General features: G+C 42.7%; 2 protein-coding genes across 2 annotated transcripts; one reads left to right on the top strand and one right to left on the bottom strand.

Moving 5' to 3' along the window:
* Positions 1-6,619: 6,619 nt before the first annotated feature.
* Positions 6,620-7,069, bottom strand: LOC126176198 (prostatic spermine-binding protein-like). The gene has a single exon (XM_049923341.1). It carries the CDS (start codon positions 7,067-7,069, stop codon positions 6,620-6,622), a length of 450 nt encoding a protein of 149 aa, XP_049779298.1.
* Positions 7,070-7,138: 69 nt separating this feature from the next.
* Positions 7,139-20,685, top strand: LOC126176196 (uncharacterized). The gene is made up of 2 exons (XM_049923340.1): positions 7,139-7,887; positions 20,595-20,685. The coding sequence occupies exons 1-2, from the start codon at positions 7,139-7,141 to the stop codon at positions 20,683-20,685; spliced, it is 840 nt and encodes a 279-aa protein (XP_049779297.1).
* Positions 20,686-21,321: the final 636 nt, after the last annotated feature.

Below are 21,321 nucleotides of genomic sequence, written 5' to 3'. Positions count from 1 at the left end.
AAGTGAATTTAGCAAGGTCCACGTAGCACCTAGTTAATGTGGTGCAATGGCGAGGGTAGGAGTGGAGTAAAAGTGAGCTGAGCTTGTGGCAGCTGTGCTGGATTCAAATATTAACTATGTGAATTCACTCACTACTGCCTCTTACCATTGGGACTGAGCTATTTACAGTTAAAATACGTAGCAGTAAGCGCAAAGGCGTGACAGCTACAAGTCCGTATTGGTTTTATACATACGGAATTGGGAAGTGGGTCATTCCGTCAGTGGAGGGGGTTAAAACAACCGAGTCAGTGGAGAACATACCCCATTTACTGATGGAAAGATTCAGCGGTTCGGTCGCAACCTCCTGGCTGAAAACACACATCAGAGTGTGATTCGATGCATCACACGATAATACGAACACCACCTGAAATTCTGGAAACACTAACACTGGACTCGACATTAACAACCTCTTCAAATCTAATAACGTTCTTTGGCATTTTTCCCAACATACATATTTAATCCCTTTCTTTAGCAACTGCCTGGCAATATCTCATTAATTTTCCATAATAATTTGCGAGACGAATAAAACATTGCGATTGTTGGGTTGTTCATGGAACTGGTAACTCTTGCACTGCCTGTAATAAACTCAGATAAGTCATGACACCCTCTCTACTAATGATATGGCGCAGATAGTTAACTTCTTCCAGCGCAGAGTCACATTACCTTGGGCTGAGTATCAAATGAGCTGCTCTTAAAATTTTGAACATTCCTCTGAGAACTTGTCTACGCACTTAATAAACTCTGAAAATATGATTATATCTTCAAGATAAACGAGACACTGACACTGTTCCAATCCCTTCAGTAATCCGTCCAGCAACCAATGAAATGTTGCCAGTGCGTTCTTCAACCCAAAGGGCGTCCCCGTCGTGCAGATCACACTGACTATCTTCCAAAGTAACTTCTAACTGATGGTATCCACTCCTTAAGTCCATGGTCGAGAAGTACTGACTTTGTCCTAGGTTTTGTATCCTGTCCATGATGTTTGGAATTGGGTAGGCATCTGTCTTTTGCTCCTACTATTCAATCCATACATCGAAGAAGCAGTGATGAAAATAAGAGAAAGGTTCAGGAGTGGAATTAAAATTCACGGTGAAAGGATGTCAAATATATGATTCGCTGATGACATTGTTATCCTCAGTGAAAATAAAAATGAATTACATGACCTGCTGAATAGAGTGGACAGAATACGGATTGAGAGTAAATCAAAGGAAGACGAAAATAATGAGAAGTAGCAGAAATGAGAACAGTGAGGAACTTAACCTCAGGACAGATGATTATAAAGTAGATCAAGTTAAGGAAGTCTCCTGCATATGCAGCACAATAATCAATTATGGATGGAGCAAGGAGGACATCAAAAACAGACCAGCGGTGCAAAAATGGCATTCCGGCCAAGAGAAGTCTACTAGTAACAAATACAGGCCTTAATTTGAGGAACCAATTTCTGAGAATATACGTTTGGAGCACAGCATTGTATGGTAGTGAAATATGAACTGTGGGAAAACTGGAACAGAAGAGAATCGAAGCATTTGAGATGTGGTGCTACAGATGAGTGTTGAAAATTAGTAGTACTGAAAAGCTAAGGAAGAAGGAGGTTCTCCAGAGAAACGGAGAGGAAAGGAATATGTGGGAAAAACTGACAAGAAGGGACAGAATGACAGGACATCAGCTAAGACATCAGGGAATGACTTCCATGGTACTACAGGCAGCTGTAGAGGGAAGAAACTGTAGAGGATTTCAGAGATCGGAAAACATCCAGCAATTAATTGGGGTTTTATGTTGCAAGTGCTGGGATGAAGGTGATGGCATAGGAGAGGAACTCGTGGTGGGTCGCATCAGAGAAAGGAATCTGTCATAGCCTTACTCATTAAAAGGCTGTAATTGCAACAAACTTGATACTTCTTTGACCCATCCACAGACTTAGATGGCGTGACCACAATTCCTGACCCCAGTCCCCCCCTCTAGGCTAGTGCTCTCTTCTATGATTTTATCAGCCAACTCTTGGTTTATAAATTACTCTAAAAGTGGCATTCTGTACGGCATCCAATACACCAGTGATTCGTTTCCTGTCAGAATCGTGTGTCATGTTTCTGGCGTAGCAGGCAATGGCCCTTGCAAAATAAACTAATCTCGAAATTCTAGAACAGGTTTTCCATCTGTGTCCTATCCATTCCTCTTAAATGCTACAATTTCTCACAAAATGCACTCCTTGCAGGATCCTGTGCACAGCAACACCTCTGTGTGACAATCTTCCTCATCAAGAAGCTACAGTGGAGCCAATAACGTTCCATTAATAACTTAAATGGTTCATTGGTAAAATTATCTATATTCATGTGTACTGCTTTGCCTCCATTCCTCACTTGTGTGCGTACAGTACTACGTTTCACCAAACAAAATGCCACTTCAACATTTTACTACCTTCTAGCGTTTCTATTGCGTATAACATACAGACTGGTAATTCAGGTTCCCCATTCACGCATAGCGACTTCCCGTTGGCTTCTGACACACAATCATGTGAATCAAGGCTTTATGCCTTTGCTGGTGGTTTAACTGTCTGGTTTTATACATTAGACATTCCTCGCAGTAGAACAACATTGGCAACAGTTTTTCCTAGTCGGAATGTCGTCCCATTCAGATCTCCTACACATCACTGAAGGTGAATTACGGCGTGATATTGATGCAGAAAGTCCAACCCTAGGATCATGCTGCAGCCCTCACATACATGAAAGATTAGTTCTCACTTTGCTTACATTTGGTTTCCTCGAATGAAAAACTCATCACTACTGATCCCAGTGGTCGTATATCACTCTCCCCTACCAAACTAAAATTATAATGTAGTGGATTCCAACAAATGCTTCCCACTAGTTCTCCAGAGCCCACTGACACATGTGATACTGTGTCTAACCAACAAAACTTTGTATTTCTTGCCATCTATCACATCCATACTGGCACATTCCATCTCTGACTTTATAATCAGTACATTTTACTGTTAACTCCTGTCGGCGGTGCTAGGGTTCCCTCCTAAGTTTAATGGACCTTTTCTTCCATTCCACAACATCTCTATTACCACCAATATGTCCTTGTCGGTGACCTAAACTTTCCATACTACCAAACCCATTCAATCACTGGCCATCTCTATTAACCTCATCATTCCTTCGTGGCTTGGTAGCACTGTTTCTGCATATCTCATGATCATCTATAATTAAAACACTTCATATTTAATGCAAATACAAGCGTTCGATCGCTCACCCTCATATTCGAGCGATATTTCATCCTCAGATACCTCTCCAGAGAAAGGCTATAGCTGGTTCCATCCCTAGAACCTGAGACCTCAACGACTCTATTCCATGATCCCTCTCCGTCAATACATTACTTACAACCATTATCGACTCTCAATCGAGCCACACAATTCACTGGCGATTGCAAAGACTCCCCGTTGGTGTTGCCTTGTGCCTCTGACTTTGCCTCTGCCACGACCTTACTCATTCTCACGAATCTAACGAACACAGAGAAATAACAAAACTAATATAGCTAGAACAAGTAGTCACAGAGTACTCTATCAGTATACTTCTTCTGTCTAATTGTGAGCTATCTGGATTTTATACAGTCTCTGTCTGTTTGCCCAGAGCAATTCAAGAATATTACATTGACTACAATGCACAGGCACCAAGCAGTCATTTCTAGAACACCACATAAACTCGACCAGCGACTCTCGCCTTGCAAATAACTACGCCCCCTAAACTTTATCCCCATGACTATCACCACACAAGAACAAAAATGTGTATATTTCCTTTACTTCACGTCTATGGCCACAAATTTTTTGTCATCCTTTAGAAAAACATATCCTAATATACTGGAGCCATAGTGGCATCCTCAAACACTAAACCCAGAATCAGCGCCAGCATCGTCAAATATATATATATAAATAATAGTATATACAAGAGTCATCTTGCCAGCAGCACTACTGCTGAGTCGGCGTGTACGCGTCGCGCGGGTGGGAAGTCTACATCTACATCTACATCTACATTTATACTCCGCAAGCCACCCAACGGTGTGTGGTGGAGGGCACTTTACGTGCCACTGTCATTACCTCCCTTTCCTGTTCCAGTCGCGTATGGTTCGCCGGAAGCCTCCGTGCGCGCTCGAATCTCTCTAATTTTAGATTCGTGATCTACTCTGGAGGTATAAGTAGGGGGAAGCAACATATTCGATACCTCATCCAGAAACGCACTCTCTCGAAACCTGGACAGCAAGCCTCACCGCGATGCAGAACGCCTCTCTTGCCACTTGAGTTTGCTAAACATCTCCGTAACGCTGTCACCCTTACCAAATAACCCTGTGACGAAATGCGCCGCTCTTCTTTGGATCTTCTCTATCTCCTCTTTCAACCCGACCTGGTACGGATCCCACACTGATGAGCAATACTCAAGTATAGGTCGAACGAAAGTTTTGTAAGCCACCTCCCTTTGTTGATGGACTACATTTTCTAAGGACTCTCCCAATGAATGTCAACCTGTCACCCGCCTTACCAACAATTAATTTTATATGATCATTCCACTTCAAATCGTTTCCGCACTCATACTCCCAGATATTTTACAGAAGTAACTGCTACCAGTGTTTGTTCCGCTATCATATAATCATACAATGAAGGATCCTTCTTTCTATGTATTCGCAATACATTACATTTGTCTATGTTAAGTTAGTCTGCGGCAGTCCCGAGCTGCTCGCCGCATGGCCGCCCCAAGTGATCGTTGCCCACATTCAAGACGTTACAGCGAGTAGTTTGATACCTAAGTCTTTGTGTGAAAACCGAGTAATTTTATCGCTGGAAGCAGATTTTGCACAGAGGGACAGGAATTTATTTGCAAGAGCCTTTTAACGAAGCGGGGCATTGTGTCAAAGCAGGAAGCAGTATCGGTCGTGGAATCGGCTATGGTGAACGAAAAGGCTCCTCTGCGTGCTGTGGGCATTGACGCGTTGGCAGGCAACGGCCATGGTGGCGACGGCGCCAACGCCGCGGCCGCGAGCGGCAACACGCCGTCCATCAGGGTCAAGGAGGAGCTGGGAAAGGATTCGTGACCATGTCGCAGCTTGTGAAAAATAGTCTCATTGGCTATAATGACCATACTGTGGGCTGTGGCTCTGATAATGCACTGTGGATTTAGCACCCCTCTGCTGTCGGTTGTGACGATGTCGGCCCTCCTGGCACACACTGTAGCGTCGGAGTGGTTGTGGCAGAGGCTAGGGAGTCCGTGGGTAAACACTGTTAACAATAAAAAAGAACTTAATTGACCTTGGTGTATGGCATAGAGGGGCAGGCACACATCTGGACACTAACTCTGGCTGGGGCTAATGAGTGGGTGGCAGCATCCTCCTGGTGCTCACTTGGCTGGAACCTCATGCTGCGGAGGCCAGCAGCCTCTGTAGGCCATGGGCCTTGACGTCAAGGCGCATCGTGATGTCCTGCGATTGTGCCTCACTCAAGAGATGGCCCCTTGGCTCGGCACACAGCCATGTTGGTGGCATGAGGAGACTGATGTGCGCTGCTTCCATCAGCAGTATGTTGGCCTGGTGGCCGCTCGCCCCACTCGCATTTCCTCTACAGAATGTGGGAGACATCTATGTGTGGGGCTTGACTCACTACCCTCAGACAGTAGTCGGATGACGGTTTTCGTTGTGGCGCCAAAACTCACTAGAAAGGCAGGTGGCGGCGGCAGATGAGTAGGAGTGACACACTGTCCCATTAAGGACTTCATGCAGATGGCAGGCATAGCGGGGTCTTGAACCCATGGCTGCAGCTGGTGGGGCCAAGTCGTCTCACTGACTGGCATCACTCTTCCATGGAGGTGGTACTACTGACGTCTGGCGATAAAAAGTGATCCCTGCCTTAAAATCCAGACTTCTTTTATGCCTCCAATGTCCATTCGTTTTACTAAAACACAGCCACCTAGCCATGTCGTCATAACAAGAGGCTTGCACTGTTGTGGTGACACCACTACACTTGATACACGGTTATGGCTGTAGAGTACAGTCTACAGCTGAGCTCATCTATCCTCACTGCACAGTCGACTGACGTGTCTGTTATTGTAATACATTTGTCATCACACCTGTGGCTATGATTCGTGGCTGTTAGTACAATGCTCTAGGTTGCTTCCATACTACATCGCCTTATTATTATCAAAGACTAATAATTTTTCGAACAACGGCTGGGTCGCCAAACTACACATTTGTTCTCATAGTTGCTTGTAGGGTCTACGCAGTTTCTCACACTCCCATATCACTTCATTGAGTACCCCCATGCTCTTGGCGCACTTTGCCGAAGTCCATCGTACACTTCTTCCAACCTCCTCACCTCATTCCAAATTTCCCATGCATTAGAAACAATCTTCAGCACCCACTGATGGCTGACACTATCACATCCTCTTGCATCGAGAACAGCGTTCCTGCTTCCTCTGCCCCAGTCCAAGTGACGAAATGCAATACTACAACGATTTGCATTCCTGGACAAATACCACCCCTCCTCCCTCTTCAGGAGGCTGCTGCCAATAGCAAGCCGATTCTCAAATAACTAAAATAAAAAATCTTAGCACTCATCATCTATATCATCATCATCTATATCATCATCATCATCATCCATATCATCATCATCATCCATATCATCATCATCATCCATATCATCATCATCATCCATATCATCATCATCATCCATATCATCATCATCATCCATATCATCATCATCATCCATATCATCATCAACATCCATATCATCATCATCATCATCATCCATATCATCATCATCCATATCATCATCATCATCCATATCATCATCATCATCCATATCATCATCATCATCCATATCATCATCATCATCCATATCATCATCATCATCCATATCATCATCATCATCCATATCATCATCATCATCCATATCATCATCATCCATATCATCATCATCCATATCATCATCATCCATATCATCATCATCCATATCATCATCATCCATATCATCATCATCCATATCATCATCATCCATATCATCATCATCCATATCATCATCATCCATATCATCATCATGCATATCATCATCATGCATATCATCGTCATGCATATCATCGTCATGCATATCATCGTCATGCATATCATCGTCATGCATATCATCGTCATGCATATCATCGTCATGCATATCATCGTCATGCATATCATGCATATCATCGTCATGCATATCATCGTCATGCATATCATCGTCATGCATATCATCGTCATGCATATCATCGTCATGCATATCATCGTCATGCATATCATCATCGTCATGCATATCATCATCGTCATGCATATCATCATCGTCATGCATATCATCATCGTCATGCATATCATCATCGTCATGCATATCATCATCGTCATGCATATCATCATCGTCATGCATATCATCATCGTCATGCATATCATCATTGTCATGCATATCATCATTGTCATGCATATCATCATTGTCATGCATATCATCATCGTCATGCATATCATCATCGTCATGCATATCATCATCGTCATGCATATCATCATCGTCATGCATATCATCATCGTCATGCATATCATCATCGTCATGCATATCATCATCGTCATGCATATCATCATCGTCATGCATATCATCATCGTCATGCATATCATCATCGTCATGCATATCATCATCGTCATGCATATCATCATCGTCATGCATATCATCATCGTCATGCATATCATCATCGTCATGCATATCATCATCGTCATGCATATCATCATCGTCATGCATATCATCATCGTCATGCATATCATCATCGTCATGCATATCATCATCGTCATGCATATCATCATCGTCATGCATATCATCATCATCATGCATATCATCATCATCATGCATATCATCATCATCATGCATATCATCATCATCATGCATATCATCATCATCATGCATATCATCATCATCATGCATATCATCATCATCATGCATATCATCATCATCATGCATATCATCATCATCATGCATATCATCATCATCATGCATATCATCATCATCATGCATATCATCATCATCATGCATATCATCATCATCATGCATATCATCATCATCATGCATATCATCATCATCATGCATATCATCATCATCATGCATATCATCATCATCATCCATATCATCATCATCATCCATATCATCATCATCATCCATATCATCATCATGCATATCATCATCATCATCCATATCATTATCATCATCATCAAAGACTGATTATGCCTTTCAGCGTTCAGTCTGGAGCATAGCCCCCCTTATACAGTTCCTCCATTATCCCCTATTCAGTGCTAACATTGGTGCCTCTTCTGGTGTTAAACCTATTACTTCAAAATCATTCTTAACCGAATCCAGGTACCTTCTACTCGGTCTGCCCCGACTCTTCCTACCCTCTACTGCTGAATGCATGAGTCTCTTGGGTAACCTTGCTTCTCCCATGCGTGTAACATGACCCAACCATCTAAGCCTGTTCGCCCTGACTGCTACATCTATTGAGTTCATTCCCAGTTTTTCTTTGATTTCCTCATTGTGGACACCCTCCTGCCATTGTTCCCATCTACTAGTACCTGTAATCACCCTAGCTACTTTCATATCCGTAACCTCAACCTTGTTGATAAGGTAACCTGAATGCACCCAGCTTTCGCTCCCATACAAGAAAGGTAGTCGAAAGATTGAACGGTGCACAGATAACTTAGTCTTGGTACTGACTTCCTTCTTGCAGAAGAGAGTAGATCGTAGCTGAGCGCTCACTACATTAGCTTTGCTACACCTGGCTTCCAGTTCTTTCACTACGTTGCCATCCTGTGAGAATATGCATCCTAAGTACTTGAAACCGTCCACCTGTTCTAACTTGGTTCCTCCTATTTGGCACTCAATCCGTTTATATTTCTTTCCCACTGACATTACTTTCGTTTTGGAGATGCCAATCTTCATACCATAGTCCTTACATTTCTGATCTAGCTCTGAAATATTACTTTGCAAACTTTCAATCGAATCTGCCATCACAACTAAGTCATCCGCATATGCAAGACTGCTTATTTTGTGTTCACATATCTTAATCTCACCCAGCCAGTCTATTGTTTTCAACATACGATCCATAAATGATATGAACAACAGTGGAGACAGGTTGCAGCCTTGTCTTACCCCTGAAACTACTCTGAACCATGAACTCAATTTACCGTCAACTCTAACTGCTGCCTGACTATCCATGTAAAGACCTTTAATTGCTTGCAAAAGTTTGCCTCCTATTCCATAATCTTGTAGAACAGACAATAACTTCCTCCTAGGAACCCGGTCATATGCCTTTTCTAGATCTATAAAGCATAGATACAATTCCCTGTTCCACTCATAACACTTCTCCATTTTTTGCCGCAAGCTAAAGATCTGGTCCTGACAACCTCTAAGAGGCCTAAACCCACACTGATTTTCATCCAATTGGTCCTCAACTAATACTCGCACTTTCCTTTCAACAATACCTGAGAAGATTTTACCCACAACGCTGATAAAAGAGTTGTTACAATCTTTTCTGTTTCCATGTTTAAAGATTGGTGTGATTACTGCTTTTGTCCAGTCTGATGGAACCTGTCCCAACTCCCAGGCCATTTCAATTATCCTGTGTAGCCATTTAAGACCTGACATTCCACTGTATTTGATGAGTTCCGACTTAATTTCATCCACCCCAGCCGCTTTATTGCACTGCAATCTATTGACCATTTTTTCCACTTCCTCAAATGTGATCCTATTTCCATCATCATTCCTATCCCATTCTACCTCGAAATCTGAAACATTACTGATCTCATTTTCACCTACATTGAGCAACTCTTCAAAATATTCCCTCCATCTGCCCAAGGCATCCACAGGATTCACCAGCAGTTTTCCTGACCTGTCCAAAATACTTGTCATTTCCTTCTTACCTCCCTTTCGAAGACTGCTAATTACACTCCAGAATGGTTTTCCAGCAGCTTGACCCATAGTCTCCAACCTGTTTCCAAAGTCTTCCCACGATTTCTTCTTGGATGCTGCAATTATCTGTTTGGCTTTGTTTCTTTCTTCAACATAACTTTTCTGTCTACCTGGATTCTGGTATGTAGCCATTTTTGATACGCCTTCTTTTTCCTTTTACAGGCTGCCTTGACTGTATCATTCCACCAAGCTGTTTGCTTCATCCTACTTTTACACACTACTGTTCCAAGACATTCTTTAGCCACTTCTAGTACTGTGTCCCTGTACCTTGTCCATTCCTTTTCCAATGACTGTAATTGACTACATTCAACTAACTGGTACCTTTCTGAGATCGCTGTTATGTACTTGTGCCTGATTTCCTTATCCTGAAGTTTCTCCACTCTTATCCTTCTACATATGGACCTGACCTCCTGCACTTTCGGCCTCACAATCCCAATTTCACTGCCGATTAAATAATGATCAGTGTCATCAAAGAATCCCCTGAATACATGTGTGTCCCTCACAGCCTTCCTGAATTCCTGATCTGTTATTATATAGTCAATGACAGATCTGGTTCCCCTGCCTTCCCAAGTATACCGGTGAATGTTCTTATGTTTAAAAAAAGAGTTTATGATTACTAAGCCCATACTGGCACAGAAATCCAAGAGTTGTTTCCCGTTCCTGTTGGCCTCCATATCCTCCCCAAATTTACCCATAACCTTTGCATACCCTTCTGTTCGATTTCCAATCCTGGCGTTAAAATCACCCATGAGCAGAACACTGTCCTTGTCCTTTACTCTAACAACTACATCACTGAGTGCCTCATAAAAACTATCCATCTTATCTTGATCTGTCCCTTCACAATGCGAATATACTGACACAATCCTAATTTTCTTGCTAGACACTGTCAAATCTATCCACATCAGTCGTTCGTTTACATACCTTATTGCAACTACGCTGGGTTCCTTTTCTTTCCTGATGTAAAGCCCTACACCCCATTGTGCTATTCCTGTTTTGACTCCTGACAGGTAGATCTTGTATTCTCCCACTTCCTCTTCTTTCTCACCCCTTACCCGAATGTCACTAACAGCTAAAACGTCCAGCCCCATCTTACTTGCAGCCTCTGCCAGCTCTACCTTCTTCCCAGAGTAGCCCCCATTGATATTAACAGCTCCCCATCTCATTACTATTTGTTTGCCAAGTCGTATCTTAGGAGTCCCTGGTTTGTCAGTTAGAGGTGGGACTCCGTCACCTCCAAAGGTCCGTGGCATTTTGCTCTTAGCACTAATATAGCTTATTCACTACAGTCATATACATAGACAAACATATAAACAAAATAAATCCTTGATAAACACCCCTCATGAACTTGATCTTATGAATACGGGACTTTGTGTACAACTGTGACTACATCTTCTTGCCTATTCCTCTGCATCCCTCTCTTCGCATTCTGCTCTGCCTCCACCCTTCAACCTCCTGGAATCAACTCTGGGCTACCTTGAAAGGGTCGCAGACACCCTACATGTACTATTGTTATTCTTGCTGGGGACTGAAACTCCACAAATGCTTTGAAATCTCCGGTATTAGCTGGTATTTGGGCTTAAATAGTGTAGAAAGTTATGCCAAATGTTTAGCCAAATAAGAAGCTATTTAGAAAAATAGAGAAACGTTTAAGGAACTAAATAAAAATAGTTCTCTGAGAAAGTGTGATGATTTACACTTAAGAAGTAATCAGTCCTTACCTTCCAAATAACGCTCGTGTATTATTGGGAAGTAGCGAACCATTCCTCTTCTTCTCCCGTTTCCGGTATCATTGCAGGACTTGACGGCTGGTACAAGACTCTTGTGAAGGAGCTACTTCATCACTTCAGTAACTGTGATGTCTATTCAGTTACATTAGTATAAAGTAGACTTTACGGTAAAAAGAAGCACAACACTTCTTTGTAGGTTTTCTTTTTTTTTCCATTTACAAACTCTTATATATAACAGGGTTTATGAAGGTACTTCAATAACATCGTATTTCAATACCTGCATTTAGATCACGCATGTCTTCTTCTCCTTATATTGATGCACAGCATTAATGGCACAGCTGAACGATGGTTACATCTGATGGATGAGGTGCTTTGTGCACCATCTGCAACAATTTGCTTCATATTCTCTCACAGAATCGATGAATATATAGTTTGCGGCTGTTCCGACAGTCTAGAGCACATTTCGTTGCATGACTGGAATATATTAGATTCTTAGAAGTGTGGTCCTGCAGATGAGGAGTGCACTGTCTCTCGTTAAATACACACATAAAAAAAGTTTTGCATCACCTCGGTTCCGAGAGTTCTAAAACCTGTACAGAAAATTGGAATAGAGACGAAAATAAATATCAATACCGCCATTTTATTGCTCGTGAAAACAACATATTGCACGTTGTACCACCATACAGCGAGACCTTCAGAGGTCGTGGTCCAAACTGCTGTACACACCGGTGCACTTAATACCCAGCAGGACGTCCTCTTCCATTGATGCATGCCTGTGTTCGTCGTGGCCTACCATCCACAAGTTCATCAATGCACTGATGGTCCGGACTGTCCCACTCCTCAACGGCGATTCGGCGTAGATCCCTCAGAGTGGTTCGTGGATCGCGTCGTCCATAAACAGCTCTTTTCAATCTATCCCAGGCACGTTCCTGTAGGATTCATGTCTGGAGAACATGCTGGCCACTCTAGTCGAGCGATGCCGTTATCCTGAAGGAAGTAATTCACAAGATGTGCACGATGGGGCCGCGAATTGTCATCCATGAAGACTAAAGTCTCTCCAATATGCTGCCGATATGGTTGCACTATCGGTAGGAGGATGGCATTCACGTATCGTACAGCCGTTACGGCGCCTTCGATGACCACCAGCGGCGTACGTCGGCCCCACATACTGCCACCCCAAAACATCAGGGAACCTCCACCTTGCTGCAGTCACTGGACAGTGTGTCTAAGGTGTTCAGCCTGACCCGGTTGCCTCCAAACAAGTATCCGACGATTGTCTGGTTGAAGACATATGCGACACTCACCAGTGAAGAAAACGTGATGCTAATCCTGAGCGGTCCATTTGGCATGTTGTTGGACCCATCTGTATCGCGCTGCATGGTGTCCTGGTAGCAGAGTTGGACCTCGCCATAGACGTCGGGAATGAAGTTGCGCATCATGCAGCCTATTGCGCACAGTTTGAGTCGTAACACGATGTCCTGTGGCTGCACGAAGAGCATTATGCGACATGGTGGCGTTGCTGTCAGGGTTCCTCCAAACCATAAACCGTAGGTAGCGGTCATTCACTGCAGTAGTCACCCTTGGGCGGCCTGAAGGAGGCATGTCTTCGACAGTTCCTGTCTCTCTGTATCTCCTCCATGTCCGAAAAACATCGCTTTGGTTCACTCCGAGACGCCTAGACACTTCTCTAGTCGAGAGCCATTCCTGGTACAAAGTAACAATGCGGACGCGATCGAACCGCGGTATTGACCATCTAGGCATAGTTGAACTACAGACAACACGAGCGATGTACCTCCTTCCTAGTGGAATGACGGGAAATGATCGGCTGTCGGACCCTCTCCGTCTAATAGGAGCTGCTCATGCATGGTTGTTTACATCTTTGGGCGGGTTTAGTGACATATCTGAACAGTCTAAGTGACTGTGTCTGTGATACAGTGTCTACAGCCATGTCTGATTTCAGGAGTTCTGGGAACTGGGGTGATGCAAAACTTTTTTTGATGTGTGTAGCTTAACTTGTTCATGATGAGTCTGCTACTGTGGTACTATGATCACCTAGTCGCAATGAGGGAAGCAGTGTTTCCAAGGAGTAAATCATAATACTGCGTTCAGACACTAGACAGACGTCTCCACTTATCTAGGAATAATATTACTCCAATGCCACTACACAGCGGTTTTTTTAATACCACAACTCAAGTAGATGAAACGCACGATCTGATGTCGTTCCCACACTAAACATTCGCAGGTGGCCTTGGTTGTCTGTACCTGACCTTAAACAGCATTATTTGCGCATCAGGAAGCTGCGATGAGTTTTTCACACAATTACACCGTATACAGTTCGTCATGGATACCTTTGAGAGATCTCGCAGGACATGGTGAGCGATTTATCGATAACTGTTAGTATATGTACCTTTCTTTTAGCAGCAGTGTATGCAAAGTTTAAAAGAAAAGCTTGTACACGACATTATGGTTTTGATCACCAGGATAGCTACAATTTGTTTTTCGTAATTCAGATGCTTTTTATAGACGTAAATGTTGCTCTGAAAACATGAGAGGCTTTTTTTTTAATCGTTCCACTCACAAAAAAGGTGTATCTGGTAAAATGCAGCTGTTAGACTGTATTCACAACCAGCAAACGTCACTGGCGAAGCAACGCCAGCAGGCTGTAATGTGTATTGATGACTATGTGATAAACGAGGCTATATACCTTTCGTTGCAGCAAGGTTGCAGAAACTTTGAGTAAAGTGGCAGCAATATTGCAGCAAGGTTACAGTAAGGTTGCGATCACGTCGCTGGGGGTTAATTAGTAGCAATTTTACATAAAAAGCTGGATGACACATAGTTGATCGGGATAGATTGTTTTATGTTGTATTGCGTTGTTGCCATGCTGGAGTACTAACCATTCTACGTGTTTTAATGGTTTCTGTTAATAAATTTCGATTATACTGTGAGTAAGGTTTCAGTATCAGTGCTTAAAACATTGACCGTTACGAGCTGTTTCGGAAGATTTCCATTTTCAAGTACGTCTGCATTGTCCTGACAAATATGTGTAACATCTGGTGTTACTGAATCCGGTGACTGTTCTCGTTGCACTTCACATGAAATTCTGAACTATCGATTTCACATCGATTTTTTACTGTTTTGTATAGTGTGGCGTAATATTTTGGTATAATATTGTAGGTATTTCATGTAATGTTTGACAGTTCACTCTATAAATGTTTTACATTTACATAGTAAATATTTTATTAAAATATTACACCATACTGTATAAAACAGTACAAAATCAACGTGAAATCAACATTTTATAATTTCACGTGAAATATAACGAGAACAGTCAACAAATACAGTCACACCAGATGTTATATATACGTCAGGACCACGGACGCTTACTTGGTAATGGAAATCTTCCGAAGCAGCTGTCGTAATAATCAATATATGTTTTAAGCAGTGATACTGGAACCATACTTACAATGTCCTTTCAAGACATCTATTTGACTGCAGGCCCAGTCATCAAGAAACATTTCGATTAAGTGAATATCAGACTATACTAAATATGAAGCAATTTCAAATCATTGTTTTTCTTTTGTTTGTAAGAGCGAAGACCGCAACACATTCCATTGACAGTTTTATGTGGTTTGCATGGAAGCACGATGTTGATAATTTTTTCCTGTGTCCAGCGCGACGTAGAATAAAGATAATGTGACAGCTGGAAGATTTGCAATGACTGGCCTTATCTATCTATCTCTCTCTCTCTCTCTCTCTCTCTCTCTCTCTCTCTCTCTCTCTCTCTCTCTCTTTCTGTCTGTATCTCCTGCCAACATATCAGATATCACAAAGCAATGTACCACACTGTTGCACGCCGTGTCCTTGTCAGTGTGTGTGTGTGTGTGTGTGTGTGTGTGTGTGTGTGTGTGCGTGCGTGTGAATGTGTGTATGCATGTGTGTGTGTGTGTATGTGAAGCAACACACACACACACACACACACACACACACACACACACACACACACACATCATGTGGTGTGTATGTGAATATGATGATGATGAACAACTGTGACAGCAAATTATTTAACAAAAGGTTACACGATATCCCATCCCAGTGCGTTATTTTAACAAATCATTTGAGTACTTTTACAATTTATGTGGTTTAACACTGCTCAATTTTTCTCCTCTTCACACCGACTTGTTGGACTGCAGCTGCCAGAAGACAGACTTGCCGACAGTCGCATGTCTGCACATGTAGAATGTCAGAGATGACATGGTACTTACGTGTTGTACTAGGGAAGGCCATCGCACTGCTGTGATTCAACTCTATCAGAGGCCATCTGGCACTGAATGTGAGCACATTACATTTATGTACGCAGTGTCTGCTTCATGTTGCAGCAAGCTTGCAGCAATGTTACAGTAAGGTTGCAAACAATGTGACGTCGCTAGGGGGGCTGTTGAGAGCTGGTACATAGCCTCTTTTGCTAAGTGTCAATATTTACCGTAATTTTTTTACATGATGAAAATGCTTGTACAGATGCAAATAATTCTCTGAAAATAATTTTTTTTGTCAGTGCCACTCACCCCTTTCTGACAGGGAAGGAATACAGAACCGTATAGCTACCAGATTCCATTCACAGCCATCAAATGACTCTGATAAAGAAACATGAGCAGGTTCTAATATACATTGCGACAAAAAATTAGTACACAGTTTTAGAGGTTTCCAATTCTTTCAAGATTTATTGTTGCAACAGTGTGTATGGAGTATATGAAATGATCACATCCAAAGACCAATAGCACAAGTGTTTCTGAGGTAGTAGGTGTCGACCCGTTCTGAAAAACCTACATCAGTATGTGATTTAGCCTCAATGGGCGACAGTACAGGATCTGTCTCTGGCATTCAGTCAACCATACAGATGGAGATTACTGACCTGTGATACGTTATGCCGACCTGCGCGACCTGTCCATATAGTTCTGTAAGAGTTGCTGCTTGAGGAATTACAGAAGTCACTTCTCGTCCCACGTCCCATCGTACCCCACATGTGTTTCATTGGGGCAAGTCCAGATATTGTTCTGGCCAAGGAAACTGCTGCACGTCTTACAGAGCACATTGAGTTTCACGGTCAGAGCGTGGACGAGCTTTATGCTATTAGAACAACACATCATTTTCCTGTTGCAAGAATGGGGAAAGAACAGGCTTAACAACATTCTGCACGTACCGAACACCTCCAGAAACACTGGAGGTGGACGAGAGTTGTAGGTTATCACACCCCAGATCATAAGCCCTGGGGCGGGACCAGTACGTCTTGAAGGTATGCACAATATGAGACGACACAAACCAGGTCTACTTCGTATGTGCAAACGAACATCACTTGCACGCAGGCAGAATCTGCTTTCATCGCTGAAGGCCACAGAGGGCCATTCCATCTTCCAAGCGATCCTTTGACGGCACTAGTCGATCTGTGCACGTCAGTGCTGTGGCTTGAGTGGAAGACGGGCCAGAGGTGTGTTCCACAGCTAATAAGTGGTTTTGAAACATACGTGTTCACTAGCCAACTTATCTGTGCACGTCAGTGCTGTGGCTTGAATGGAAGACGGGCCAGAGGTGTGTTCCACAGCTAATAAGTAGTTTTGAAACATACGTGTTCACTAGCCAACTTATCTGTGCCGTGGTAGCTGTACAACCTGTCACTGCTGCCCTTATGACGACCCTGGTCGGCTGTGTGGACATCCAGAACCTTATCTACAGATGTGAGAATGTTCACAAGGCCGCTAATACCAGCACTGTTGCACAAATGACAAAGCACATCTAACTTGTGTGGCAGTTCTCCAAAACGACCATCCCACCACTCGTAAAGCTACAATCTAACAGCTTTCAAACTCGCTCAGTTGCCCTGTAGGAAGAACGAACGCACCTCCCTGAAATGGTTGCCTGCTTGCTTCACATGTTCATATAACACTGAGTCCCCTGGCTGTGAGCATTCCCTATTAAAGGGAGACGCATATGGCTCTCTGGTAGCTATGATACTACGCTGTCTGTTGGCAGACTACGTTTACCATTATCAGTACACCTACTGTCCCACAGGTAGCATACGCTCTCATCGAATCAAAATCTATGAAGACATTATAGGTATACTTATATTTTTTTCCAGAAGTGTGTATTGATGATTATGTAATAAATGGCCCAAGTCTGGTTTAGATGTCTTCTCAGTTGCTGTTGTATGGCATATAATTACATTACGTCAACATTCTCCCTGCTTCTGTATATTAACACGCCAATTTCATTATCTTGGCGTGATCTGAGATGTTGACCCTGGAACAGGCATCGACATGTCCACGCCAAGATAATGAAACTGGTGTGTTAATATACAGAAGCATGGAGAATGTACAATTTCACTGAAGACATTGAAATATTTCGAAAATTACACGTCAGATCAAAACAGTTATAATTCGAATTTTTGTTTCAAAGAGGAACATCCACTGATACACACTCGACCCCCTACCCCACGCCATGCATAGGTGGTTAGGGGCTACTTTGAAATCTTCAGTGCGAACCCCCATTTCTTATTGCAGTTTATGATTCTATGGTAGAATCTAGACAAGTTTTCAGAATGAGAATTTCGCTCTGCAGCTGAGTGTACACTGATAAGAAACTTCCTGATAGATTAAAACTGTGTGCCGTACCGAGACTCGAACTCGGGATCTTTGCCTTTCGCTTCTGTGAAGTTTGGAAGGTAGGAGACGAGGTACTGGCAGAATTGAAGCTGTGAGGACGGGTTGGGAGTCGTGCTTGGGTAGCTCAGTAGGTAGAGCCCTTGCCCTCGAAAGGCAAAGGTCCCAGGCTCGAGTCACGGTCTGGCACACAGTTTTAATCTGCCAGGAAGCTACATAAGTTTGGTCTGAAGCATGTTCTTCGTTTCGCCACAGATGGCGCCGTAATTGGAGGAATAGAAATGAGTACACAGTCGTAATTTATGACATGCTATTCAATGGCCCTTGAATATCCAATGGCTTGTGGGACCCCACCTACATGCTGCGAGGACATGACAGACGAACATTTCGTAACTTCTAATTGGAAACCCCATTACGAATTTGTCCCCCATTATATCACACCATACGTTAACCAACGAAGGACGTTGATGGACAACTTGCTGTAACCAGTTGGGACCGTCTACACTCCAGAAATGCATGTTGTGCCAGTTAACGCTACCATGGTTTTTGAATGTAGACTCATCGGATAAAGAGTATGTCGGCAAAGAACATTTGTTGATATGCCCATTCGCAAAACACTGCCTGGTTATGAAAACGGGCGCCATGATGTTATTGATACAGTGAAACATGGTATGGAAGACATGTATGACGATGCAGTTTTATGACAATACTACCTACAGACATACCAGAATCGTGGTGTAACTGCTGGGTGCATGTGCGTGGGTTGTGGTGCACTGCCGCTAGCAAAGCTATTTCATTAGCTCCTCCTGTAACACGTTTGCTTCATTTCCTTTTGCCAGTCTTTACACTGCCATCAGATGAGAAGGCATTCACAACCTGGTAAAAGAATGAACGAGAGCGAGTTTTCTCTGGAAAACGCTCAGTGTACAAAGGCAACAGCAGCCTCAGCATTTCTCCTATACTCTTTGTAAATCAGGAACATTTTAATTTTTCATTCTGTGGTTGCACCATTCATTGTCCACTTGCACGTCTTTTCTCCAAATGATAGGTAAGTGTGCAGGCAGTAAACACTGCACAACTATTGTGATGTTTAGAGCCGCTGTCCATTCTATGTCTGCATGATGCATGAGCTCTGGTGGCAATGTACTGCCTGTTATCATAAGCTGTATTTCATTTCAAGGACAAGGTGGCACATTCAGTAGTCCCCTGTTCGATATGAATGCAACATTGCAGATGGCCCGTCCTACCCTCACAGCAGGTACGTGAGGTCCCAAGAGCCACTGAATATTCAAGGGCCAATGACTAGAATGTCGTAAATTACGATTGTGTATCCATTTCTGTTCCTCTGATTACAGCGCCATCTGTGACTAAACGAAGAAAATTCTTCAGAAAAAGCATATGTAGATTTTCCTATAGAATCGTAATCTGCAATAAAAAAACAGAGGTTCCATTGAAGATTTCAAAGCTGCCCCTGTCACCCACGCATGTACTGGGTGTTGGGTATAGTGCGGTATTGTTAGACTTGTTAGACGTCCCTCTCCAAGACAAACAAATTGGAATTATAGCTCTTTTTTTTATTCAGTGTGTAGTTTTCGACATATTCCAACGTCTTCAGTTAAAGTGAACACACTATATATTATGACTATGTCGCATACATATTGCATACATAGCCCCAACACTCATCAAAATTCTTTTCAAAAATGTTCTCTGAGGCATTCTGGAGTGCGAGTTCTGTAAGAGCTTATGACAATTTTGCTAAAAGTCTACTATACACATACTCATACCATGCAGGAAGCTCATTTGCAGCACTCTGAATGGCTGAGCGAGCACACATTACGTTTCTAACAGCTGATTCCTAAAAGTGAATGCACTCCTCAATATTCTGGGTGCTATGTATGTAAACTGTTGGCCGGCCGAGCGATTCCAGGCGCTTCAGTCCGGAACCACACGGCTGCTATGGTAGCAGGTTCGAATCCTACATCGGGCATGGATGTGTGTGATATCCTTAGGTTAGTTAGGTTTAAGTAGATCTAAGTCTAGGGGACTGATGACCTCAGATGTTATGTCCCATGGTGCTTAGAGCCATTTGAATCGTTTGTAAACTGTTTTTGGGTAGTCGCCAACACATACAGTGTGGGAGTCTAATAGCACTGTTTGCCTGTTAATATTGTGTTATAGATGTGAGAAGTTCTCACCTAATACACGTAATTTATTGTTTGAAAGCATTACATTTTCACTCATCATCATGAGAGGCTGCTGCCCATTCTGACTGGCAACATCCCACTAATGCAACATGAAGAACTGGGCAGTATGCTAATGGCAGGTAGAATGTGACAACTGCTATTAAAATCGTAAGGTCAGATATCACAGTGGTTGCAGGGGCAGTATTAACTAGCTATACGTCCTCTTTCTCTAATGCGTTTTATATCTAGAAGTATGAAAGGTACAGTCATGCTCAAAAGTATCCGAACGACCTCAATTGCATTTCGCGTGATTCGCATACAACCCTCATAACGTAGCTGTCTAGCAGGTCCTCTATTCGCTCCTCGGTACAGTCGTTTGACTATTGAAAATGTTTCCAACAAATCACCTAGAAAACACTGCTCTGTATCGCAATAACTCAATATGTAAAGTAATACCACGATACTACAAATATCAGGGAACACCTTATCACAGATAAGACTGTCCTTAAGGCTTGTAAGCTCACATTTATTACAATAAATGACATGCCTGAAATGTTACCACTATCATTATTACGTCAGATAGGTAATGCACGTAGTAAGTTCGTCGTATTCATGTTTTCCTCTTCAAAGTAACATACCGTACTTATTATTTAACACAAAATGACATTACATTAAAAATTTAAGTTTTTCACGAGCTGTTAGTTGAGAATATGTATGAACTT

Source organism: Schistocerca cancellata, chromosome 3, assembly GCF_023864275.1.
Source record: "Schistocerca cancellata isolate TAMUIC-IGC-003103 chromosome 3, iqSchCanc2.1, whole genome shotgun sequence".
NCBI classification, from domain to species: domain Eukaryota; kingdom Metazoa; phylum Arthropoda; class Insecta; order Orthoptera; family Acrididae; genus Schistocerca; species Schistocerca cancellata.
Note: the sequence above shows the minus strand (reverse complement) of the source record. Positions and strands in the feature narration are given on the sequence as shown.

Excerpts from the sequence above, each read along its gene's own strand:
- LOC126176198 (XM_049923341.1), bottom strand. The coding sequence starts at position 7,069 with ATGGATGATGATGATATGGATGATGATGATATGGATGATGATGATATG.
- LOC126176196 (XM_049923340.1), top strand. The coding sequence starts at position 7,139 with ATGCATATCATCGTCATGCATATCATCGTCATGCATATCATCGTCATG. Across the intron at positions 7,888-20,594 it reads ATGCATATCATCATCGTCAT|ATGTGAGAAGTTCTCACCTA; the intron begins GCATATCATCAT and ends ATTGTGTTATAG.